Raw genomic sequence first — 23,917 nt, 5'->3', positions numbered from 1 at the left:
TATATATATATATATATATAAAAGAAAAAGGAGATACCAAACAAACCAGAAGAAAATAAGAATGTCAGTCTTTAGGAACAGGCTTAAAGGATCTTTGAGAACATTTTCTGACTTTCAGGCAAAGCCTGTGATCCAGTTTGTGTAGCTACATATAAGGACCCTCTCTTAACTGTAACCCAGAGAGATTCATCATATACACATTTAACGTACCTGCTGACTTCAGGCCTAAACCCTTGTGTAATGAGGCTCAACCTAAAGGGTCAATGTCAAAGAGCGTGAAAGTTACAGATATTTAATGAAGCCTCCACAAAAAATGCCAACTAGGAAAGACAGGAAGCAGACAGCCAAGTGCTTCTCTCTAACTTCTTAAAAAACAGCATGAATGAGTCTGAACAAGCAAGATTTAGATTAAAATCCAGCAAAATTAACAGAACACTTACTAAATTCCAGGGTAGATGTTAAGCTTTCACTTTTGTCAATTTATTTAAGCTTCACAATACACACATTTATTACCATGTATTAAGGTTATGTAGGTGCAATATTTTAACAGAATGGAGTAAGTTCTGACAGCAAATAAAACTTTAAAAAATTCCTCACTCACTATTCACTTAACGATATGTTGTCTTAAAGTCAGAATGATTTGTATATTCAGACATTTCCATAAAATCTTTCCTTTTGTTCCTTCTTTAATCTAGCTCAATGTTTTCTCAAATTTTAGTGGGCCTAAGAACTACTTATATGGAGTAGTAATAATTATAAGAATAGCTAAACTTAGCTTTCTATGTGTCAGGCCCTGTCCTAAATACTTCACATAATTACCCTTGAAAATCCATTAAGTTGTCCATAAAATACAACAAATATCGTTTTATGTGTACAAGCTGTATTTCCTTGAGCAAGTTCTTTAACCTCTCTGTGTCTCAGGCTCTACATCAGTAAAAGAAATAATAACTGTAGATAGCCTCATGGGGTTGTTGTGGGAAACGAACAGTATTTGTAAAGCACTTTGAGTGGCTACTTTGATAGCTGAGTGGCAGAATCAGAACTAAAATCCAAATACGTCTTTTCCATTGTACCAAGAGAGTTCAAGACTTACAGCACAGGCTGGGCATGGTGGCTCACACCAGTAATCTCAGCACTTTGGGAGGCTAGGCAGGAGGACTGCTTGAGCCCAGGAGTTTGAGACTAGTCTGGGCAACATAGTCAGATGCTATCTCTACAAAAATTTAAGAAATTAGCCAGCTGTGGTGGCGTGCGCTTGTAGTCCCAGCTACTGGGGAGGCTAAGGTGGGAGGATCTCTTGAACCCGGGAGGTGGAGGCTACAGTGAGCCATGATCATGTCACTGCACTCCAGCCTGGGCAAGAGAGCAAGGCTCTGTCTCATAAAAACAAAAACAAAAACAAAAACAATCCCAAGAAACAAAAAACGTAAGCACAGCCCAATGTGAACTATATTGGAGAAAGAAAAATCCTCCTAAAAGTCATGAAAAGGAGCAATTATATTTCTGGTCGGGCTCCAGTGATCCTCCCATCTCAGCCTCCTGAGTAGCTGGGACTAGAGATGCGTGCCACCACACCTGGCTAATTTTTGTATTTTTTGTAGAGATGGGGTTTCGCCATGTTGACCAGGCTGGCTGGTTTCAAACTCCTGGGCTCAAGTGATCTGCCTGCCTCAGCCTCCCAAAGTGCTGGGATTATAGGCATGAGTCACCGTGTCCGGCCTTAATTCAATCTTTTAATAATTATTCAAGCACCTATTATATACTAGGCATTCTTTCACATGCAAAGGTTGTTGTGGTAAATAAGATTACTCTAGTAGGGTAAGAGAGAAAATAAACAAACATATAAATCAGTAAGATGAATTCAGATGGTAATAAGTGTGATGAATATACATTATTTATTTTTATTTTTTGAGACGAAATATCACTGTGTCACCCAGGCTGGAGTGCAGGGCACAACCTCAGCTCACTGCAACGTCCGCCTCCCAGGTTCAAGTAATTCTCTGCCTCAGTCTCTTGAGTAGCTGGGCTTACAGGCACGCATCACCGCACATGGCTAATTTTTGTATTTTTAGTAGAGATGGGGTTTCACCATGTTGGCCAGGCTGGTCTTGAACTCCTGACCTCAGGTGATTCACCCGCCTTGGCCTCCCAAAGTACTGGGATTACAGGCATGAATCACCGCACCTGGCCTGGATATACTTTAGACACAGTGGTCAGGGAAAGCCACTTTGAGGAATTAATATTTGAGGTGAAATCTGAATGCTGAGAAGTAGCAAGTTACACAAAGATCTGAAGGAAAAGCATTTCAGGCATATGGAAGAACGAGTATAAAAATAAGAACAGGCCTGATAATGCTGAAGAAACAGAAGGAAAGCCAATGTGGTTAGAGCATAGTGATGAAGGGGACAGAGTAAGATGAGCAAGATGGGCTCAGGGAGGTGAGCAGAGGCCAAATCCTAAGGGTGTTTTACAGGTCATGGCAAGAAGCTTCGTGGGGCCAGGAATTGTGTTGGTCTTATTCACTGCTATATTCTTTTCCTAGTGTCTAGAACATTTCTGTCATATAGCAGGCATTCAATATTTGCTTGAAAATATGACTGAATTAATGAATAGTTCTTAGTTCTGCCCTCTGGTACTTCAAAGCATGAGTTTACTCCATCATCTAAAGCAGAGGTTAGCAATCTTTTCTGTAAAGGCTCAGACAGTAAATATTTTAGGTCTTGCAGGCCATATGGTCTCTATCACTACTACTCAATTCTACCATTGAATCACTAGAGCAAACATAAGCAATACATAAGTGAGTATGCTGTGTTCCAATAAAACTTTATTTATAAAAGCAAGTGGCAATAAATTTGAATTTAAAGCTCATATGGGCTGGGTGTGGTGGCTCATGCCTATAATCCCAGCACTTTGGGAGGCTGAGGTGGGCTGATCATTTGAGGTCAGGAGTTTGAGGCCAACATGGTGAAACCCCGTCTCTACTAAAACATACAAAAAATCAGCTGGGTGCCGTGGCACATGCCTGTAATCCCAGCTACATGGGAGGTTGAGGAAGGAAGCGGAGGCTGCAGTGAGCCGAGATCATGCCACTACACTCCAGCCTGGGAGACAGAGTGAGACTCTGCCTCAAAAAAATTTTTTTAAATTAAAATAAAATAAACCTTATATGGAAATACCGGGGACCCAGAATAGACAAAACAATATTGAAAAAGATGAACAAAGTTGAAAGACTCATACTTCCCAATTTCATAACTTACTACAATGCTACAGCAATCAAAACAGTGTGGTACTGGCATAAGAACAGACATTTAGATCAATGGACTAGAATTGAGAGTTCATAAATACATCCTTAAATTTATAGTCAATTGATTTCTGATAAGAGTGTCAAGACAGGTTGGGCACTGGGGCTTGCACCTATAATCCCAGTTATTTGGGAGACTAAGGCAGGAGGATCACTTGAGACTAAGAGTTTGAGACCAGCCTGTGCAACATAGCCAGACTCTGTCTCTTAAAAAAACAAAACAAAACAAAACAAAAAGAGTGTTAAGCAATTCAGTAGAAGGAAAGAATAGTCTTTTCAGCTCATGGTGACAGGACAAGTGGATGTCCACATGTAAAAGAATGAAGTTGGATCCCTACCTCACACCATACATAAAAATTAATTCAAATGAATCAAAGACCTACATATAAAATCTAAAACTATAAAACTCTTAGAAGAAAACACAGGTGTATATATTCACGACCTTGGATTAGGCAATGTTTTTTAAGACATAATACCAAAAGCACCAGTAATGAAAGAAAAAAAGTTTAGTTGGGCATGGTGGTGTGTGCCTGCAGTCCCAGCTACTCAAGAGGCTGAGATGGGAGGATTGCTTGAGCCTGGGAGGTTGAGGCTGCAGTAAGCCATCACTGTGCCAATGCACTCCAGTGAGGGTTACGGAGAGAGATCCCATATCAATTTAAAAAAAAGATAAAACATAAATTGAATTTCATTAAAATTAAAACTTTTATGCAAAGTCATCATTAAAAAATGAAAAGACAACACACAAAGGAAAAGAAACAAAATTTCAAACCACATATATCTAACTCAACAACAAAAAAGGGCAACCCAATTAAAAAACGAGTAAAGGATCTGAATAGACCTTTCTCCAAAGAAAATATGACACAAATATGACAACAAGCACATGAAAACATACTCAACATCATTAGTCACTAGGGAAATGAAAATCAAAATCACAATGAGATACCACTCCACACCCACCAGGAGGGCTATAATAAAAAAAATTTTCTTTTTTTTCTTTTTGAGACAAAGTCTTGCTCTGCCACCCAGGCTGGAGTACAGTGGCGCAATCTCGGCTCACTGCAACCTCCACCTCCTGGGTCCAAGCAATTCTCCTGCCTCAGCCTCCCGAGTAGCTGGGATTACAGGTGTGTGCCACCATGCCTGGCTAAGTTTTATATTTTTAGTAGAGATGGGGTTTCACTGTGTTAGCCAGGATGGTCTCGATCTCCTGACCTCGTGATCTGCCTGCTTCGGCCTCCCTAAGTGCTGGGATTATAGGCGTGAGCCACCACGCCTGGCCTATAATAAAAAATATTGATAATGAGAAGTGTTGGCGAGGATGCAGACAAATTGGAACCCTCATACATTTCTGTTGGGAATGTAAAATGGTGGTACTACTTTGGAAAACAGTTTGGCAGTTCCTCAAAAAAGTTAAACACTGAGTTACCATCTGACCCAGCAATTCCACCCTTGGGTATATACCAAGAAAAGTGAAGAAAACATGTCCACACAAACTTGTACACAAATGTTCATAGAAGCATTATTCATAATAGCCAAAAAATAGAAATAACCCCATGTTCCACCAACTGATGAATGAATAGACAGAATGTGGTATATCCAAATGACAGAATGCTATTTGGCCACAAAAAAGAAAAGTACAGATTCATGCTATAACATAGATGAATCTTAAAAACATTACGCTAAAAAGCCACAAACTTTATAATTCCATTTAAGTGAAATGTTCAGAATAGGAAAATCCATTGCAACAGAAAATAGATTAGTGGTTTCTGGGTAGGGTCAGTATGGGAGAAGGGAGTGACTGCTAAGATGGGTAAGAGGTTCCTTTTTGGGGTGATGAAAACGTTCTGGAATTAGAGAGCAGGGATGGTTGCAAAACTTTGTGAATATAGTTTGTGAATAGTCAAAACCACTCAATTATATAAAATAACAAACAAGTAAACAGCCAACATTCTGGATTTGGCCCATTGGCCATAAATTGCTGATCTGTGATTTAAAGGACAGTCCTCACGAAAGGAAATCTCTCACAAAGTCAGATCCCCGCTCCATCTTTTTCTTTATTTTTTATTTATATTTATATTTTTATTTTTTTTGAGACAGAGTCTCACTCTGTCGCCCAGGTTAGAGTGCAGTGGTGCAATCTCGGCTCACTGCAACCTCCGCCTCCTGGGTTCAAGCAATTCTCCTGTCTCAGCCTCCCGAGTAGCTGAGATTACAGGTGCCTGCCACCATGCCTGGCTACTTTTTTGTATTTTTAGTAGAGATGAGGTTTCACCATGTTGGCCAGGCTGGCATCTTTTTCTTTAAACATGACTGTTTAATGAACTTGGTATCTAGTTTACTTCTCTAAAATGGTATTATCTTAAAAAGCTCTGACAAGTGTTTGTTAGAATAAGGTTACAGTATGCCTATGGAACTGCTCTCATCTACCAAAGTTATTCAAAAAGGAAATCAATCTAGTTTCATACGACTTGTTTCCATAAATTCATAATTTGAATTTATGCTAAAATGATATAAGAAACAAAATGGAAAAAGCACGCAGGACAGATTGTAAAGGTAAGACAGATACATAATGTTTGCAATTGTTTAAGGATAATATGAAGAAAACTAATAAGGCAAGAGAATAAATCCACCAAGCCAGGAACTATCTATTAAGGCATTTTTAAAACAGATACATGGTTGAGGCAGAAAGGATATGAACTCTGGAGCCAGATAAGCCTGATATAAATCTTTAAAATCTTATTTCTACCACTTATCTGACCTCAGAAATGCTCAGTTTTACTCTGATTCGTAAAGTGAGATTCCTTTCTTCTTCTCTCCACCATGCATCTAATACTGTGCCAAGAAATCCCACAAGTGAATGAAGTAGCAGGAATCAAAGTGTGATCACAACTTCCAAGGTGATCTTGGAAGATCCCTGGTAATACATACAAAATGAAAGTAAGCAGCTCCCCAAAAAAGTGAGGACTGCAGGCCATGGCTGGAATCCCAGGATATTTGGTTCTTGTCCAGTTGTGACAATAAAACTCATGAGATGAGCTGGCACATGTAACTAAAGAGGGATGTGGAATGCTCAGCAAAAATGTCCAAGGAAAGTGGAAAGCTGATTGGGTCTTATATACTAGAATGGCTTAAAATTAACCCTCGTTAATTTAAATTTAAGTTGTTTAATCTCAACCTCCCTTTTGGCTCTCTTACTTGGTTGCTGCCACTACAACAGTTCTTTGTATTTTCTTTTACTTTTAAAAAATGTTTTATGGAGATGGGGTCTTGCTATGTTGCCCAGGCTGGCCTCAAACTCCTGGCCTCAAACGATTCTCCTGACTCCCAAAGTGCTGGGATTATAGGCATGAACCACTGTGTCCCAGCCAGTTCTTTGTATTTTATTTTGTTTTTTCTTTCTCTCTCTCTCTTTTTTTTCAGACAGGGTCTCCCCCTGTTGCTCAGGCTGCAGTAAGTGGTATGATCATAGCTCACTGCAGCCTCAAACTCCTAGGCTCAAGCAATCCTCCCACGTCTGACTCCCTAGTAGCTGGGACTACAGGCGCACACCACCACACTTGGTTAATTTTTGTATTTTTTTGTAGAGATGAGGTCTTGTTATGTTGCCCAGACTGGTCACAGCTCTGGGCTCAAGTGATCCTCCCACCTCAGCCTCCAAAGTGATGGGATTACAGGTGTGAGCCATTGTGCTCAGCCCTTTGTATTTTCCTAATGAACAACTTCAACTTTCTATTTTGAAACAATTTCAAACATAAAAAGTTTGCAAGAATAGTATAAGAATGCCTATATATACGTTTTACCTAATTCATAAATTAAATAATCTTTTTTCCTCTCCCTCTCCTCTTTCTCTCTCTATACACACACACACACACACACACGTGCAAAGTACCTTTTTTCCTGAACCATTTGAGAAATCAGTTGTAGACTTCAGGACCCCTTACACTTAACTACTTCAGTGTATAATTCTTGAGAACATTGGTCATTCTTTTATTTAACCAGAGCATATTTATCAAAATCAGAAAATTTAACACTGATACAATACTGTTGTCTAACATATAGCCCATATTCAAATTTCACCAACTGTCCAATAATGTCCATTTTATTTTCCTCATTCAGAATCCAATCCAGGATCACACACTGCATTTAGTTTATGTTTTCTTAATGTCATTAAGAAAATTAGTCATTTTCTGTTTCTTTTAATCTGGGACAGTTCCTCAGCCCTTTTTTGTTTCCTATGACACTGACATTTTTGAAGACTATATCAACTTTTGCCCTGTCCCAGCCCTAGAATTAGTTATTTCTCCAAAAATCCCTGCTTCCTTTTAATAGAGAATGGTATTTAGAAACTAGCAACCCATAATTACTATGGTATCACTGCTTCTAAATTACCATTTTGTGGACAGAGCTGGAAATAATAGATAAATACAAATTTCTATATATGTAGTTTATTTTTATGTTTTTTAGAGACATTTATTTTATTTTTTTGTTGCCAAGGCTGGGGTGCAGTGACGCAATCATAGCTCAGTGCAGCCTTGACCTCCTGGGCTCAAGTGATCCTCCTGCCTCAACCTCCTGAGCAGCTAGAAGTACAGACATGTGTCACCATGCCCAGCTATTTTTTATTTGTGAAGACAGGGGTCTCACTATGTTACCCAGGCTGGTCTCCAACTCCTGGCCTCAAGCTATACGTGCTTTTAAAATCATGAGTTTATATTGAAATAGGCTAATTCCAATCCAGTACCTCAGAGTTCTTCCTCGTCTTTCCCTATTCCATATTTGAATTTCCCTTTTACATGAGAACTCTGGCTCCCAATAACATTGACTTCTTTATTCAATTCTGTAACATACACGAAGTAGTTACAGAATTGCTACAGCAATACTACAAATGACAAATCTACTAAGTAGAGCTCAAGATTTCTTTGAAGTTCATTTTATCTTTATACTGAAAATATATACAAAGTATCACATTAAAAAATTGGCTGGGCATGGTGGCTCATGCCTCAGCCCAGCACTGTGGGAGTACTTGAGAGGCCAAGGCGGGATCACTTGAGCACAGGAGTTTGAGACCAGCCTGGGCAACACAGCAAAACCTTCTCTCTACTAAAAAAAAAAAATTTTTTTTTTTTGAGACAGTTTCGCTCCTGTTGCCCAGGCTGGAGTGCAATGGCGCCATCTCAGCTCACCGCAACCTCTGCCTGCCAGGTTCAAGTGATTCTCCTGCCTCAGCCTCCCGAGCAGCTGGGATTACAGGTATGCACCATCTCGCACAGCTAATTTTTGTATTTTTAGTAGAGACAGGGTTTCACCATGTTGGTCAGGCTGGTCCTGAACTCCCAACCTCAGGTGATCCTCCTGCCTTGGCCTCCCAAAGTGCTGGGATTACAGAAGTGAGCCACCACGCCTGGTCTATTTTTTATTTTTTAAAAAATTTTTTAGGCCAGCACAGTGGCTCACACCTATAATCCCAGCACTTTGGGAGGCCGAGGCGGGTGGATCACCTGAGGCCGGGAGTTTGAGACCAGCCTGACCAACATGGAGAAACCCCATCTCTACTAAAAATACAAAAGTTACCAGGCATGGTGGTGCACGCCTGTAATCCCAGCTGCTCAGGAGGCTGAGGCAAGAGAATCGCTTGAACCCAGGAGGCGGAGGTTGTGGTGAGACGAGATCACACCATTGCACTCCAGCCTGGGCAACAGAGTGAGACTCCATCTCAAATAAAATAACATAACATAACATAACATAACATAAAAATAAAATACAAAAAGTAAATTACATGAATTAGTTGGCATCCCACTTCCCAACTTTGTTGATTTAATTTTACTTTCTGAAAATGTAAAGTCTCAACATGGTTCTAAAAGTAAACAGGCATGGTGGCTCGTCCCTGTAATCTAAACATTTTGGAAGGCTGTGGCAGGCAGGTCACTTGAGGCCAGGAGTTTGAGACCAGCCTAGCAAACATGGTGAAACCTTGTCTCTACTCAAAATACAAAAATTAGCAGGGCATGGTGGCAGATGCCTGTCATCCCAGCTACTCAGGAGGTTGAGGCATATGCATTGCTTGTACCCAGGAGGCAGAGGTTGCAGTGAGCCAAGATCATGCCACTGCACACCAGCCTGGGCAACAGAGAGAGGCTCTGTCTCAAAATAAAAATAAAAATAAAATAAATAAATGTAAAAACTACAAAAAGGTCCAAAGAAGAGTTACTCACCTTTCTCTACTCTTCTATCTTATACCTCCCACCCGCTGCAGTGACTAATTTCATTAGTTTCTCCTTATCCATCCTGTGCTTCTGTTTACAAAAACCATGCAGGTGCATATATCAATCCTTATTCTCCCTCCCTTTTTACACCAAAATTGGCAAAAATTATATTAAAATGGCCCTCAAGCATATGGAATATATATTAAACTTCATTCATAAGAGAAATGTAACTTAAAACTATACGGAGACACTTTTTACTAGTTAGAATGATAAAAAAAAAAAAAAATTCAAAAGCTCAACCACACAGTCTACTGATGAGTTATAGAAAAACAGGCACATTCATGCATTGCTGGTGGGAAGACAAAATGGTGCAAATTCCATGGTGGAGAATTTGGCAACATCTGTTTTTTTTTTTTGTTTGTTTGTTTCTTTGTTTTTGAGATAGGATCTTACTCTGTTGCCTAGGCTGGAATGCAGTGGCACGATCTCAGCTCACTGTAGCCTCAACCTCCTAGGCCCAGGTGATCCTCTTACCTCAACCTCCCAAGTAGCTGGGACTACTGGCACGTGCCACCACGTCTGGCTAATTTTTGTATTTTTTGTAGAGATGGGGTCTTGCCATGTTGCCCAGGCTGATCTTGAACTCCTGAGCTCAAGCGATTCACCTGCCTCAGCCTCCCAAAGTGCTGGTATTAGAGGCGTGAGCCACCACGCCCGGCCAGCAATATCTAACAAAACTACATATACATTTACCCTTTGACTAGTACTCTCACTTTTAAGTTTTCTACCCTTAAGATACATCTCCAGCAATACTAAACTACCTATGTATTTAATACAAGGTAGTTTGATTATAATAATTATTATTATAATTACAAACTCTTAGAAACAACTCTACATGCCCACACATGGGAAATTCAATGAATACATCTTGGTGCATCTACACAACGGTGTACTCTACAGCTGTAAAATAATAAGTAAGGGTGGAAGGGCTGGGCGTGGTGGCTCCTGTCTATAATCCTAGCACTTTGGGAGGCCAAAATAGAAGGAATGCTTGAGGCCAGGAGTTCGAGACCAACCTGGTCAACACAGCAAGACCCCATCTCTATTAAAAAAAAAAAATACAAAAATCAGCCAGGCGTGGTAGCGCATGCCTATAGCCCTACCTCAGGAGGCTGAGGTGGGTGGACTGCTTGAGCCTGGGAGGTCGAGGGCTTCAGTGAGCTGAAATTGTGCCACTGCATTCTAGCCCAGGCAACAGAGACACTACCTCAAAAAAAAAAAAAAAAAAAAAAGGAAGAACTCTGTGAACTGATATGGGATAATTTTCAAGATATATTGGTAAGTGGAAAAAAAAAAAAAAGCAAAGCACAAGACAATCTTTCTCTCTCTCTCTCTCCCCAGTCCTTAAAAGACCTCCAAGTCCAGTCAACCAACCCACCTACTCTCTCCTTATAGGCAAACTCATGTCTTTACTTCCTTCCCTATCCAGCTAAGAATCGACGATTCATTATTACAACTGTTCTCTTACAACATTCATCTGACACATCCCCACTCTGGATAATCTCCTTGCTTTCCTGTGTCTTCAGCTTTCCCTTTCTCTGCCAGTTATTTCCTCTTCAGATTACACATGCTTGAGTTTCTTTCTTTTTTGAGACGGAGTCTTGCTCTGTCACCCAGGTTGGAGAGCAGTGGCGCGATCTCGGTTCACTGCAACTTCCATCTCCCGCGTTCAAGCGATTCTCCTGCCTCAGCCTCCTGAATAGCTGGGATTATAGGCACACGCCACCACACCTGGCGAATTTTTTTGTATTTTTGGTGGAGCCAGGGTTCCACCATGTTGGTCAGGCTGGTCTTGAACTCCTGACCTTGTGATCTGCTTGCCTCGGCCTCCTAAAGTGCTGGGATTACAGGCATAAGTCACCGCGCCCGGCCAAGTTTCCTTAATTTATAAAAGTCCTTCCTTGATGCCAACTTCATACATATCTAGCTACAGCCTACTATTTCTCTCCCCCTTCCTTCATAGCCAGACTGAAAGAGTAATCTATACTTGATATTTTCACTTCTTCGTTTTCCAATAATTCCTCAACCCACTTCTATCTATCCACACCACATTCCACAGAAATGGTTCTTGCCACGGTTACCACTATAGTGTCTTTGCTCTAAATCAATGAATACTTCTTGGTCCTTATTTTACTTTTCCACTGGCAGTAATGGCAGTACTATTTCCTTCTTATTCTGTCCACCAGGCTGGAGTTCAGTGGCATGATCACATCTCAGTGCAGCCTCAACCTCCCTAGGCTCAGATGATCCTCCTACCTTAGCTTCCCAAGTAGCTGGAACTACAGGTGTGCGCCATCATGCCTGGCTCTATTTTTTTTTTTGTAAAGACCATGTTTCGCCATGTTGCCCAGGCTGGTCTCAAACTCCTGGGCTCAAGTGATCTGCCCGTCTTGGCCTCCCAAAGTGCTAGGATTATAGGTGTGAGCCACTGCGCCTGGCCTAATTCTACCTCTTTTTAAAAATTATTTTAATTTTTAATTTTTTGAGGGAGAGTCACTCTGTTGCCCAGGCTGGAGTGCAGTGGCACAATCTTGGCTCACTGTAACCTCCACCTCCTCCCAGGCTCAAGTGATTGTTGTGCCTCAGCCTCCCAAGTAGCTGGGACCACAGGGGTGTGTCACCACCCCTGCCTAATTTTTGTATTTTTAGTAGAAACAGGGTTTCACCATGTTAGCCAGGCTGGTCTCGAACTCCTGAGCTCAAGTAATCCGCCTGCCTTGGCCTCCCAAAGTGCTGGGATTACAGCACTTGCCCCAATTATACCTCTTAAATGTCTCTCAAATCCACTGGCTTCTCTCCATCCAAATTACTGTTATTTTAGTTCAGGTAACCCATCACCTTTTCCTGAATCACTGTCATAACCTCTTAACTGGTTCTGCCTGTCTCCAGTTTAAACTCCTGCAATCTATTCTTCATTTTGAAGCCAACATTAATTTTTTAAAAAGCATAACTCTGCCCAGGCATGGTGGCTCATGCCTGGAATCCCAGCACTTTGAGAGGCCAACCAAGGTGGGTGGACTACATGAGCCTAGGGGTTCAAAACCAGCCTAGGCAACATGGTAAAACCCTGTTTCTAACTAGCTGGGCATGGTGGTGAGTGTCTGTAGTTCCAGCTACTTGGGAGGCTGAGGTGGGAGGATCATCCAAAGCCCAGGAGGTCAAGGCTATCGTGAGCCATGATCGTGTCACTGCACTCTAGCCTGGGTGACACAGCAAGACTCTGTCTCAACAACAACAACAACAACAAGAAGTCCGGGCACGGTGGCTCATGCCTGTAATCCCAGCACTTTGGGAGGTCAAGGTGGGCGGATCACAAGTTCAGGCGTTTGAGACCAGCCTGGCCCATATGGTGAAACCCCGTCTCTATTAAAAATACAAAAATTAGCCAGGAGTGGTGGTGCACACCTATAGTCCCAGCTACTCAGGAGGCTGAGGCAGAATTGCTTGACCCCGGGAGGCGGAGGTTGCAGTAAGCCAAGATCGTGCCACTGCACTCTAGCCTGGGTGACAGAGCAAGATTCCATCTCACAAACAAATAAACAAACAAAAAAGCATAACTCTGATCATGTTGCTCTTATGGTAAAAACCATTCAGTGGCTCTCCCTTGTCCATAGTCTTCCACGTAGCTTATAACATCCTTCATTACAAATAGCCCATCCACACTTACCTCACCAATCTCATTTCTCATTCCTCTTCCACTTGAACTCTAATTGTTCTCTTAAATTGAGTATTCTCTATTCTCTCTTGCCACACTCATATGTTAGCCTAACATATTTATTGTTTGTACTTTTTTTTTCGAGGCAGTCCCACTCTGTTGCCCAAGTTGGAGTGCAGTGGTGTGATCATGGCTCACTGCAGCCTCAACCTCCTGGGCTCAAGCGATCCTACTGCCTTAGCCTCCCAAGTAGCTGAGACTATAGGCGTGTGCCTCCACGCCTGGCTGATTTTTTTTTTTTGAGAAACAGGGCCTCCTTATGTTACCCAGGCTGGTCTTGAACTCCTTTCTCGACTCCCCATCCTCTTATCTCAGCCTCCCAAAGTGTTGGGATTTATAGGCATAAGCCACTGCACTGAGCCTACATTTTTCATTTTAAAAAGTATCTTGGGCTGGGCGCAGTGGCTTATGCCTGTAATCCCAGCACTTTGGGAGGCTGAGGTGGGCGGACCACCTGAGGTCAGGAGTTCAAGACCAGCCTAGCCAACATAGTGAAACTCCATCTCTACTAAAACTACGAAAATTAGCCAGGTGTGGTGGCATGCACCTATAGTCCCAGTTACTTGGGAGGCTGAGGCAGGAGAATCCCTTGAACCCAGGAGGCAAAGGTTGCAGTGAGCCAAGAATGCGCCACTGTATTCCAGCCTGAGTGACAGACTGAGTCTCTGTCTCAGCAGAACTAAAAAATTGGCTGGGCTTGGTGGCTCACGCCTGTAATCCCAGCACTTGAGAGGCTGAGGTGGGTGAATCACGAGGTCAGGAGTTCGAGACCACCCTGACCAACACTGTGAAACCCCATCTCTCCTAAAAATACAAAACTTAGCCAGGCATGGAGGCATGTGCCTGTAATCCCAGCTACTCGGAAGGCTGAGGCAGGAGAATCACTTGAACCTGGGAGGTGAAGGGTGCAGTGAGCCAAGATCGCGCCACTGCACTCCAGCCTGGGTGACAGGGCGAGACTCCGTCTCAAAAAAAAAAAAAACAGAAAACAAACAAACAAAAATTAAAAAATAAAAATTAAAAGATAAAAATAAAAAGTATCTTGAAAGCCAATCTGTGATCTCTCTGGCCTATCATTCTGCACTCATCTGTGAAATCTCTCTTTTTTTATGTTTTCATTTTTGATGGTATAGAGACAGGGGTCTTGCCATGTTGCCCAGGCTGGTCTCAAACTCCTGAGCTCAAGTGATCCGCCTGCCATGGCCTCACAAATTACTGAGATTACAGGAGTGAGCCACCATGCCTCACCTGTGAAATTTCTCAAAATGATGATGAACACATTGCGGTTTGAGAGAGAATATTTGTTGAGCATTATGTTTGAGATAAGAGTGAAGGAATATGATAGGAGTAAAAGTTGGTACAAACACCATGGAAGACAATTTTGGTAATATTTATCAAAATAAGAGATGCATATATCCTCTGACCTACAAATTCCACCCCAGGTATTCATCTGATAGAGATATAACTGCACGTGCCAAATGATGTCATAAGGAATGACCCTGTACATGCAAAAAATTAGAAGTAATCTACATGTCTATTGGTACGGACAATTTAAGTAAATTATGGGTCCACATACACAACAGAACACTCTGAACCATGAAAGAATTAGAAATTAGAAATATCTTATATATGAATATGGCAAAATTATGAAAGTATCTTTTTAAAGATACTTCATTGTTTTAGACCTTTTTTTAGTAAGTTGTTGATTTTCTTACTGAAACAGTAAACATGTTAGGCTAACATTCATGAGAAAAGGTAAGAATTTTATGCATAAAATTCCTCTGAAAGGATACTAAAACTGATTATATTAGTTGATTCCACGTAAATGGATTAGGTAGCTGGGAAAAATAATGAGGAGATGACTTTTTAAACTTTTGAATTTGAACCATATGAATGTTGACCTATTAAAAAATAAGGTGAGTGGATCACTTGAGGATAGGAGTTTGAGACCAGCCTGGCCAACTTGGCGAAACTCCATCTCCAGCAAAATAAAAAATTTAGCTGGGTGTGGTGGCACATGCCTGTAATCCCAGCTACTCAGGAAGCTGAGGCATGAGAATTGCTTCAGTCCAGGAGGCAGAGGTTGCACTGAGCTGAGATCAGCCACTGCACTGGCGACAGAGTGCAACCTGGGCGACAGAGTGAGGCCCTGTTGCCAAAAAAAAAAAAAAAAAGAAGAAAGTAATCCAAGTTAACTTGGAGGCTTTTTTTAAACAGTTAGTTCTGTAGGTACAAATTCTATTAACATACAGGAAGGGTAACAAATATCAAGACTAGCTAAAGTCTGAATTTTAAACGAACAGAAAATGCAAACTATAAAGTCAAAAAGTAAAAATCAGACCAGATTATTAAGGCGGAAGCTAGAGAAATCGCATGGCTGAATAGGGATAAGGTTATGAGAGCTACCTCTAATGTGGAAAATCAAAAAAGCCAATCACACCAACAGGTTTTTATTGAGCATCTACTAAATGTCTGACACTATGTCATAATAGTTCTCTTTCAGCTTCCCTTTGCATTTTTCAAAAGCATACAGAGTAGAAAATTGGAAAACCCAGAAAAAATGTTTTGCCCAGATCATAAAGAAAACATCATAACCAGTAACCACTAAAAGGCAGGAGCTTTTACTGTTGATTTTCCCTCTTATCCCACCCTTACCTCACACTAATCACCTTTTCTGAATGCCAAAGACAATCTATTATTGACTAACATGAAGTCCATATGTGACAATGACGGAAATAAAACAGGGAAGGAAATGACTGAAGAAGTTTTAAATAGCTAGATGCCATCGAATCAGCATCTTGGGACTGGTATCTTGGAAAACTTTAAGAGCTTTCCATAAATAACAACAATAATAGCAGCTAATGTTTGTGTATGTCATGGACTTATACAATATACTGGACACTGTGCTAGGTACTTTACATAAATTAACTTACTTACACCTAAGAGACATTACTTTACAGATGAAAAAATGGCCTTTAGAAGTTAAAGGACTTCTCCAAGTTCACATTGCTTATAGAGGTATTTTAATTACTATTTGGGGTAATGCAAATAGTATTCTCTCCAACTCCAAACCAGGAAAGAGGAAAACAGATAGCTTTTTGAGAGTTAGACTGTAAAAATCAACACAGTCGAGCTTTCTCTTCTCCTTGGCTATCATGATACCATGTTCTCCGCAAACCTCTATGGCTATTCTTTCTGTCTTCAGTGGGTAGAGGAAGAGGAAAAGCAGGTACTCTCTAAATGCTGAAACACGTTGGTTCTTGGTCCTAGACCCTCTTCTTGCTCCTCCTACTTTTTCTCCAGGCGATATTATTCAGGCATCCCATTCCATGGCTCCATAGAGCGGTGGTTCTTAAAATTTTTAGTTTCAGGATCCCTTTACACTATTAAAAATTATTGAAGATTCCCAAGAGCTTTTGTTTATATGGGTGATATCTGTCAATATTTATCATATTAGAAATTAAAACAATTTTTTTTTTTTCTGAGATGGAGTTTTATGCTTGTTGCCCAGGCCTGGAGTGCAATGGCATGATCTTGGCTCACTGCAACCTCTGCCTCCAGGGTTCAAGCGATTCTCCTGCTTCAGCCTCCCAAGTTGCTGGGATTACAGGCATGCACAACCACAGCCAACTAATTTTTGTATTTTTTGTAGAGCTGGGGTTTCTCCATGTTGGGCAGGCTGGTCTTGAACTCCTGACCTCAGGTGATCCGCTCGTCTCAGCCTCCCTAAGTGCTGGGATTACAGGCGTGAGCCACTGCGCCCAGCAATTTTTTTTTTTTTTTTAAACAGGGTCTCACTCTGTCACCCAGGCTGGAGTGCAGTGGCACAATCACACTTCACTGCAGCCTCAACCTCCTAGGCCCAAGTGATCCTCCCATTTTAGCCTCCCAAATAGTTGGGACAAGTATGCACCACCATGCTTGGCTAATTCCTTTTTAAAAAAATTTTTAGTAGAGACAAGGTCTCGCTATGTTGCCCAGGCTGGCATATTATTAATTCGCTAAAAAAAAACAATACAAAACACATTTTAAATGAAATAACTGTATTTTCCAAGGCAAAGAATTTAATGAGAAGAGTGGTGTTGTTTTACATTTTTGCAAACTTCTTTAATGTATAGTTTAATGGAAGACCAGTAGATTCTCATCTGCTCTTGTATTCAGCCCACTGCAACGTCAGTTTTGGTTGAAGTATGTGAAAAAAAATCCAGCCTCACAAAGAAGCTGGAATTGGAAGGAATATTTGAATAGCCTTTTTAGATAATTGTGTATATCCTTCTTTGATACTATGCCAAAACTCAACAAGTACTAAGTTCTTAAAGATTACAATGTGGGCTAGGCACAGTAGCTCACACCTGTAATCCAAGCACTTTGGGCGGTTGAGGCAGGTGAATGGCTTGAGCTCAGGAGTTTGAGACCAGCCTGGGCAACATGGTGAAACCCTGTCTCTACAAAAAAATACAAAAATTAGCTGGGCATGGTGGCATGTATCTGTAATCCCAGCTATTCACGGGGCTGAGGCAGGAGGATCACTTGAGCCCGGGAAATTGAGGCTGCAGTGAGCCAAGATGGCACCACTGCATTCCAGCCTGGGCAACAATACAAGACACTGTTTCAAAAAAAAAAAAAAAATTAGATTCAAAATGTGATCTTGGCTGGGTGAGGTGGCTCACGCCTGTATTCCCAGCACTTTGGGAGACCAAGGTGGGAGAACTGTTTGAGGTCAGGAATTGGAGATCAGCTTGGGCAACATAGCAAGACCCCAACTCTACCAAAAACAAACAAACAAAAAAACAAACAAACAAAAAAAACAAAGACCCACAAAACACAAAACACATGACGTTGAGGAAGAAAAGAGAATGGAACTAACATTATGGAGTCTCTATGTCAGACACAATGAAAAAGCTGAATTTCTGGACCAAAGGTCTGGCCTATCCATGGACTGGACAGGACAAATTTGAACAAGTGTTTTGGTTTTTGGCTTTTTTTTTTTTTTTAACATTTTATTATTTTAATTTTTAGAGACGAGGTCTTGCTATATTGCTCAGGCTGGACTTGAACTCCTGGGCTCAAGCAATCCTCCTGTCTCAGCCTCCCAAATAGCTGGGACTATAGGCATGTATCATTGAACTTGGCTTTCTTTTATTTTTTTCTTTTTTGAGAAACAGTCTTGCTCTGTCATCCAGGCAGGAGTGCAGTGGCACGATCTTGGTTCATTACAACTTCCGCCTCCTGGATTTAAGTAATTCTCATGCCTTAGCCTCCCGAATAGCTGAGATTACAGGCATGCACCACCATGCCTGGCTAATTTTGTATTTTTAGTAAAGTTGGTATTTCACCATGTTGGCCAGGCTGGTCTCAAACTCCTGACCTCAAGTGATCCACCCTCTTTGACCTCCCAAAGTGCTGCGAATACAGGCATGAGTCAGTCTTTTTTTTAAAATACCTATTCTCAGTCTACATACCCATAGCATTGCTTTGATGCTAAAATAAGAAAGTGTGTATGTTTGTGTGTGTGTGTATGTATACATTATGTGTATGTGTATATGTACATGAAAACACTATAAATTCTATATTACTGTATACAGGTAGGAATCTGTATTCACTGCCCAAGCCAATAGTAAAAATAGTGGTATGAAATTGAACAAACTTTTTTAAAGCACAAAGCAAATAGTATGTCCAAAAAAATAATTTATACGTGACTATGTCAATAGCTGACTTGATTCAGATTTAGTTGTCTATTGAAGGAGAAGTAACCATCAGATATGGTCTGCAGAGAAACACTTGTTTATGCCTTGATGAGGCCAAGAGGATTTCTGCAGGCAGAGAATGGACAGCAGGTCATCTGCATCTAGGGTGTAAACTGGATCTCTTACCTGCAGCTCTGCTTCCAGGCCCAGCCGCCGGATAAAGGGGTCAGTGACATGGTAGCGCCGCTCAAAGCTCAGGGCACCCCGCTCCTAGCGGACAGAAACAAATTCTTGATTTCATCGATTCAATTAAATATGATTTATTATGTGCCTACTATATATCCAGCCCTTTCCTGGGCACCACAGGAGCTAAAGAAGACAACAAAGAACTGGCCTACAGGACTTTGTATTATTCTTGGACAAGGATTAGAGAAGAATAGAAGACAGTAGAATATAATTAAGCAGTAAGTGGTGCTGTTCCGTTTTTTTTTTTTTAAAAAAAAGCAAAAAATTTTTAAAAAGGAGAGAAGAAAACCTGGAAACAACAATGGGGAATAGTTCCATATTTAGGATGAACAGGGTGGGAATCATCTTTAGGACACACATTGCACACAAAGGGAAAAAAAACCCTGCTGATTCTGTGCTTCTAGGAAATGGCCCCTGTCTTTAAGGACTACTCAGTCTAATGAAATCACACACAAAAAACTCCCACAAATGGACAAAGCTAAAAGGATTCAGGGGCTGTGCATGGTGGCTCATGCCTGTAATCCCAGTACTTTGGGAGCCAAGGAGGGCAGATCATCTGAGGTCAGGAATTCAAGACCAGCCTGGCCAACATGGTATAACCCCATCTCTACTAAAAATACAAAATTAGCCAGGCATGGTAGCACACGCCTGTAATCCCAGCTACTCGGGAGGCTGAGGCAGGAGAATCACTTGAACCTGGGAGGTGGAGGTTGCAGTGAGCCAAGATCATGCCATTGCACTCCAGCCTGGGCAATAAGAGCAAAACTCTGTCTCAAAAAATAAAAATAAAAATAAAAATAAAAATGAGATAAAAGGATCCAGGGATGCAGGGAAAAATACACAAATACACCAAGTACATGGCTCATGTAGAGGCACATACTCAATCCTTCTAAATGGTGACCACAGCTTATGCTGCATGCCACTTGATTTTTAAAAATTTTTTTGTTAAAAATTTGTTTAGGCCAGGCGTTGTGGCTGACACCTGTAATCCCAGCACTTTGGGAGGCCAAGGCGGGTGGATCACGAGGTCAGGAGATCAAGACCACCCTGACTAACACGGTGAAACCCCGTCTCTACTAAAAATACAAAAAATTAGCTGGGCATGGTGACATATGCCTGTAGTCCCAGCTACTTGGGAGGCTGAGGCAAGAGAATCGCTTGAACCTGGGAGGCGGAGGTTGCAGTGAGCCGAGATCACACCACTGCACCCCAGCCTGGGTAACAGCATCACAGCGTCTTGGAAAAAAAAAAATTTTTTTTAGTACTTTTTAGCACTTAACTTGTCAAAGAACTTTCTCAAGGTCAGTCTCCAGGCAGACAGCCATTATCATCATTTAACAACATAAAACTGAGGCACAGGAGGTAAAATGACTAAAGACCTATAGTTAGTTAATTAGGGCAGTGGTGAGATGAAGCTCCTGACTCCAGCTGGGGATTCTTACCAGAGCTGGAGCGCATCATGCCTTGGTTTAATGTATTCCATTAAACCTCTATGGGTCCTTTACTGAGGGTTTCCCTGACAAAGCTTGGGGCTACTTCACTAACTGAACTTGACTGCCCAGTCATCCATTCATCTCACAGGTATCAGAGTGTCTTCTACATATAAACTGCAGAGGACAGGCTTTAGCACAGGAGAGCCTCAGAGAGAATACAAGCTGAACTGGGACTAATGCTCTCCCAGGATCTCATACATACACAACTTGGCAGCTGGAGCAACATGAAGAAGTTATATTTACTCTTGTGCACCACCTGCCCAACACAAGAATGTGTATGTATCTGCACAACACATTGACAGCTCCCCTCCCTCGCCAGCCTGCATTAATCTCAGCAGCCCAGGCACAAGTATGTGGACAGAGTCTCCATGAAATCCACGTTCTTAAACAACACAAGATGGAGAGGAAGAGACCTTGATTCTAGTCCTGGGTCTGCCACTAACTATGTGACTTTCGGCAAGTCACAGACTGTAGATTTCAGTTTTTTCACCTGTAAAATCAACCTGTGGGAAAGAAAGGATCTCATGATCTGGTTCAGAAGTCTGGGCTGCTTACCTTGATCTGCCTACGGATGAGGTCTCTAGTTATGTTGACTTTTGCCATCTTTTCTTAATGGGTTTAACAGAAGGTAGCTATAAAAGGATCTTCAGGACTCCTGAGCATTCCAGCCAAGCCCAGGTCCACAAAATACACATTTAATTACCTGGGGGAAAAAAAAATCATCAAACTTTGGAGGATGGATAATAAGGTGGCTCCCAGGACCTGATTCCACCCCTAAAACAGCCCACCCAGTGAACTGGCCATTGCCTGTCATTTGCGGCATGGTGGGCTAGCCCTGCTCCAGAGTGTTGAAAAACCTCTGGAATGGGTGAGGTCAGTGGGGAGAACAGTAGCACAGTCCCAAGAACCACTGGAACAAACACGGAAGGAATATGTTATACTTCATCAGAAAATGGCAGGTTGGGTATAAGTATGAAGGATGATGGTAGCATATCCTTAAAGTTAGAACAAGGCAAAGCCAGAAAGACATCAAGTTTCACTTGCTCAGTAGGCATCTGTGGCAGCTCATCTGAACTTTTAGTCATGCTTCAAATCTCTGATCCTCAGCTTGGCTCTCCCCAAAACCAAATCAGTATCACAGACAGAACTCTCAAGCCTCTAATAGATTCACGGAATCAAACAGTGTAAAGGAAATGTAATGGTGACCATGTCCAAGACCCAACCTAACGAAGAAATTCTTCTTTAACATCCTGGTAGGGCTAGGCGCGGTGGCTCATGCCTGTAATCCCAGCACTTTGGGAGGCTGAGGTGGGTGGATCACGAGATCAGGAGATCGAGACCATCTCGGCTAACATGGTGAAACCCCGTCTCTACCAAAAATACAAAAAAAAAAGTTGGGCGTGGTGGTGGCCGCCTGTAGTTCCAGCTACTGGGGAGGCTAAAGCAGGAAAATGGCATGAACCCGGGAGGCGGAGCTTGCAATGAGCCGAGATTGCACCACTGCACTCCAGCCTGAGCAACAGAGCAAGATTCTGTCTCAAAAACACAAAAAACTGAAAAAACAAAAAAACAAAACAAAACAACATCCTGGTAAGTAGACTTTTAGTTTCACTCCTCTTTTTTTCCTTTTTTGAGACAGGGTCTCACTCTGTCACCCAGGCTGCAGTGCAGCGGCATGATCATGGCTCACTGTAGCCTCAACTTTCAAGGCTCAAGTGATCCTCCCATCTCAGCCTCCTGAGTAGCTGAGATCACAGGTGCACACTACCCCTCCCAGCTAATTTTTTCTTTCTTTTTTTTTTTTTGGTAGAGATGGAATCTCGCCATCTTGCTGAAGCTGGTATTGAAATTCCGGGCTCAAGAGATCTGTCTACCTCAGCTTTCCAAAGTGCTGGGATTACAGGCACGAGCCACTGTGCTGGCCTAGCCTTACCACTTGTTGAAGCAACCTATTCCTGTGTTATACAACTCTGATTGTTAAAAATAATAAGCAATCCTATTTCTGAGGATTTGCCACAAGAAAAAGAAAAGTCAGGTGTGGTGGTACACTGCTGTGCACCTATAGTCCCAACTACTCAGGAGGCTGAGACAGGAGAATCACTTGAGCCCAGGAGTTCAAGTCCTGCTTGGGCAATATAGCGAGACTCTGTCTCTAAAAAAGAAAAACAATTTTATCATAAGAAAATTCAAAATATGGCTTGGCGCAGTGGCTCAAGCCTGTAATCCCAGCATTTTGGGAGGTTGAGGTGGGAGGACTGCTTGAAGCCAGGTATTAGAGACCAGCCTGGGCAGCAAAGTGAACCTTATCTATATCAAAAAAAAAAAAAAAAAAAAAAAAGTTGGACATGGTGGCATGCGCCTGTAGTCCCAGCTACTCAGGAGGCTGAGGTGGGAAGATCACTTGAGCCTGGGGGTTTGAGGCTGCAGTGAGCTATGATGACACCACTGCACTCCTGCCTGGGTGACAGAACAAGACCCTGTCTCTAAACAAATGAAAAATAAGTAAAATAATAGAAAGAAAACAATAGTTCTCTTTGGGTAATGATATGACTGACTTTTTCTACTTTTTAATATTTTCAAAATTATTCTATAAAAGCACACTAATTTTGTAATCAGATTTAAAAATACTAGACTTTCAAGGAAAGTTCTGCCTCCTGTCATTTTCACTTTTTAGTCCTGGTTCCACCTCTGAAGCCACACAGATGTTTAGTCTTTCTTCCCAATGATGGCCCTCTGTACTCGGAAGATGGCTCTCAGGGTCCACCAGTTCTCTCTGCCAACCCCGCCAGTCATTAGGACCTCACAAGGCTACTTTTCAATCTCTCACCAGTTGGCCTTCTGCAGATTCCTAGTACGCCCTCCTGAAATCACATTTTTCACCTGATCTGTGAGCAGGCTCCTTCCTTTCCTCTGTCATTTAACCACAAAAGAAAACTCGACACCTAAACATTATGTTATAGCAGATCTTGTTTTCCTTTAGTGCTAGGCATGCAGTAGGACAAAAAAAAAAAAAAAAAAAAAAAAAACTAGCTGCCAAATTAGATGTTCTCATTCAGCCCGAGTTCTTTGGGGCTAATGCCTCCATAATCAATTTTGGGATAACAAGCTCTTTCTTTCTTTCCTTTATTTCCTTCCATTCTTTCTTTCCTTCCTTCCTTCCCTCCCTCCCTTCCTTTTTCTTTCCTTCCTTTTCTTTTTTTTTTTTTTTT

The 23,917-nt window shown here is 41.6% G+C and overlaps 1 protein-coding gene across 1 annotated transcript in view; it reads right to left on the bottom strand.

Moving 5' to 3' along the window:
• The window catches only part of LOC105540966 (WD and tetratricopeptide repeats protein 1-like), a 47,753-nt gene extending 26,183 nt beyond the window's left edge, over positions 1-21,570 (bottom strand). The window contains exons 1-3 of the mRNA XM_011981755.1: positions 21,516-21,570; positions 21,264-21,411; positions 19,156-19,239 (exon numbers count right to left, since the gene is read on the bottom strand). Of these exons, the coding sequence (XP_011837145.1) occupies positions 19,156-19,239; positions 21,264-21,311 (132 nt within the window). The 5' untranslated portion in view covers positions 21,312-21,411; positions 21,516-21,570. The remainder of the gene's footprint in view (positions 1-19,155; positions 19,240-21,263; positions 21,412-21,515) is intronic.
• Positions 21,571-23,917: the final 2,347 nt, after the last annotated feature.

Source organism: Mandrillus leucophaeus, unplaced genomic scaffold (genome assembly GCF_000951045.1).
Source record: "Mandrillus leucophaeus isolate KB7577 unplaced genomic scaffold, Mleu.le_1.0 Scaffold23, whole genome shotgun sequence".
Lineage (NCBI taxonomy): Eukaryota > Metazoa > Chordata > Mammalia > Primates > Cercopithecidae > Mandrillus > Mandrillus leucophaeus.
Note: the sequence above shows the minus strand (reverse complement) of the source record. Positions and strands in the feature narration are given on the sequence as shown.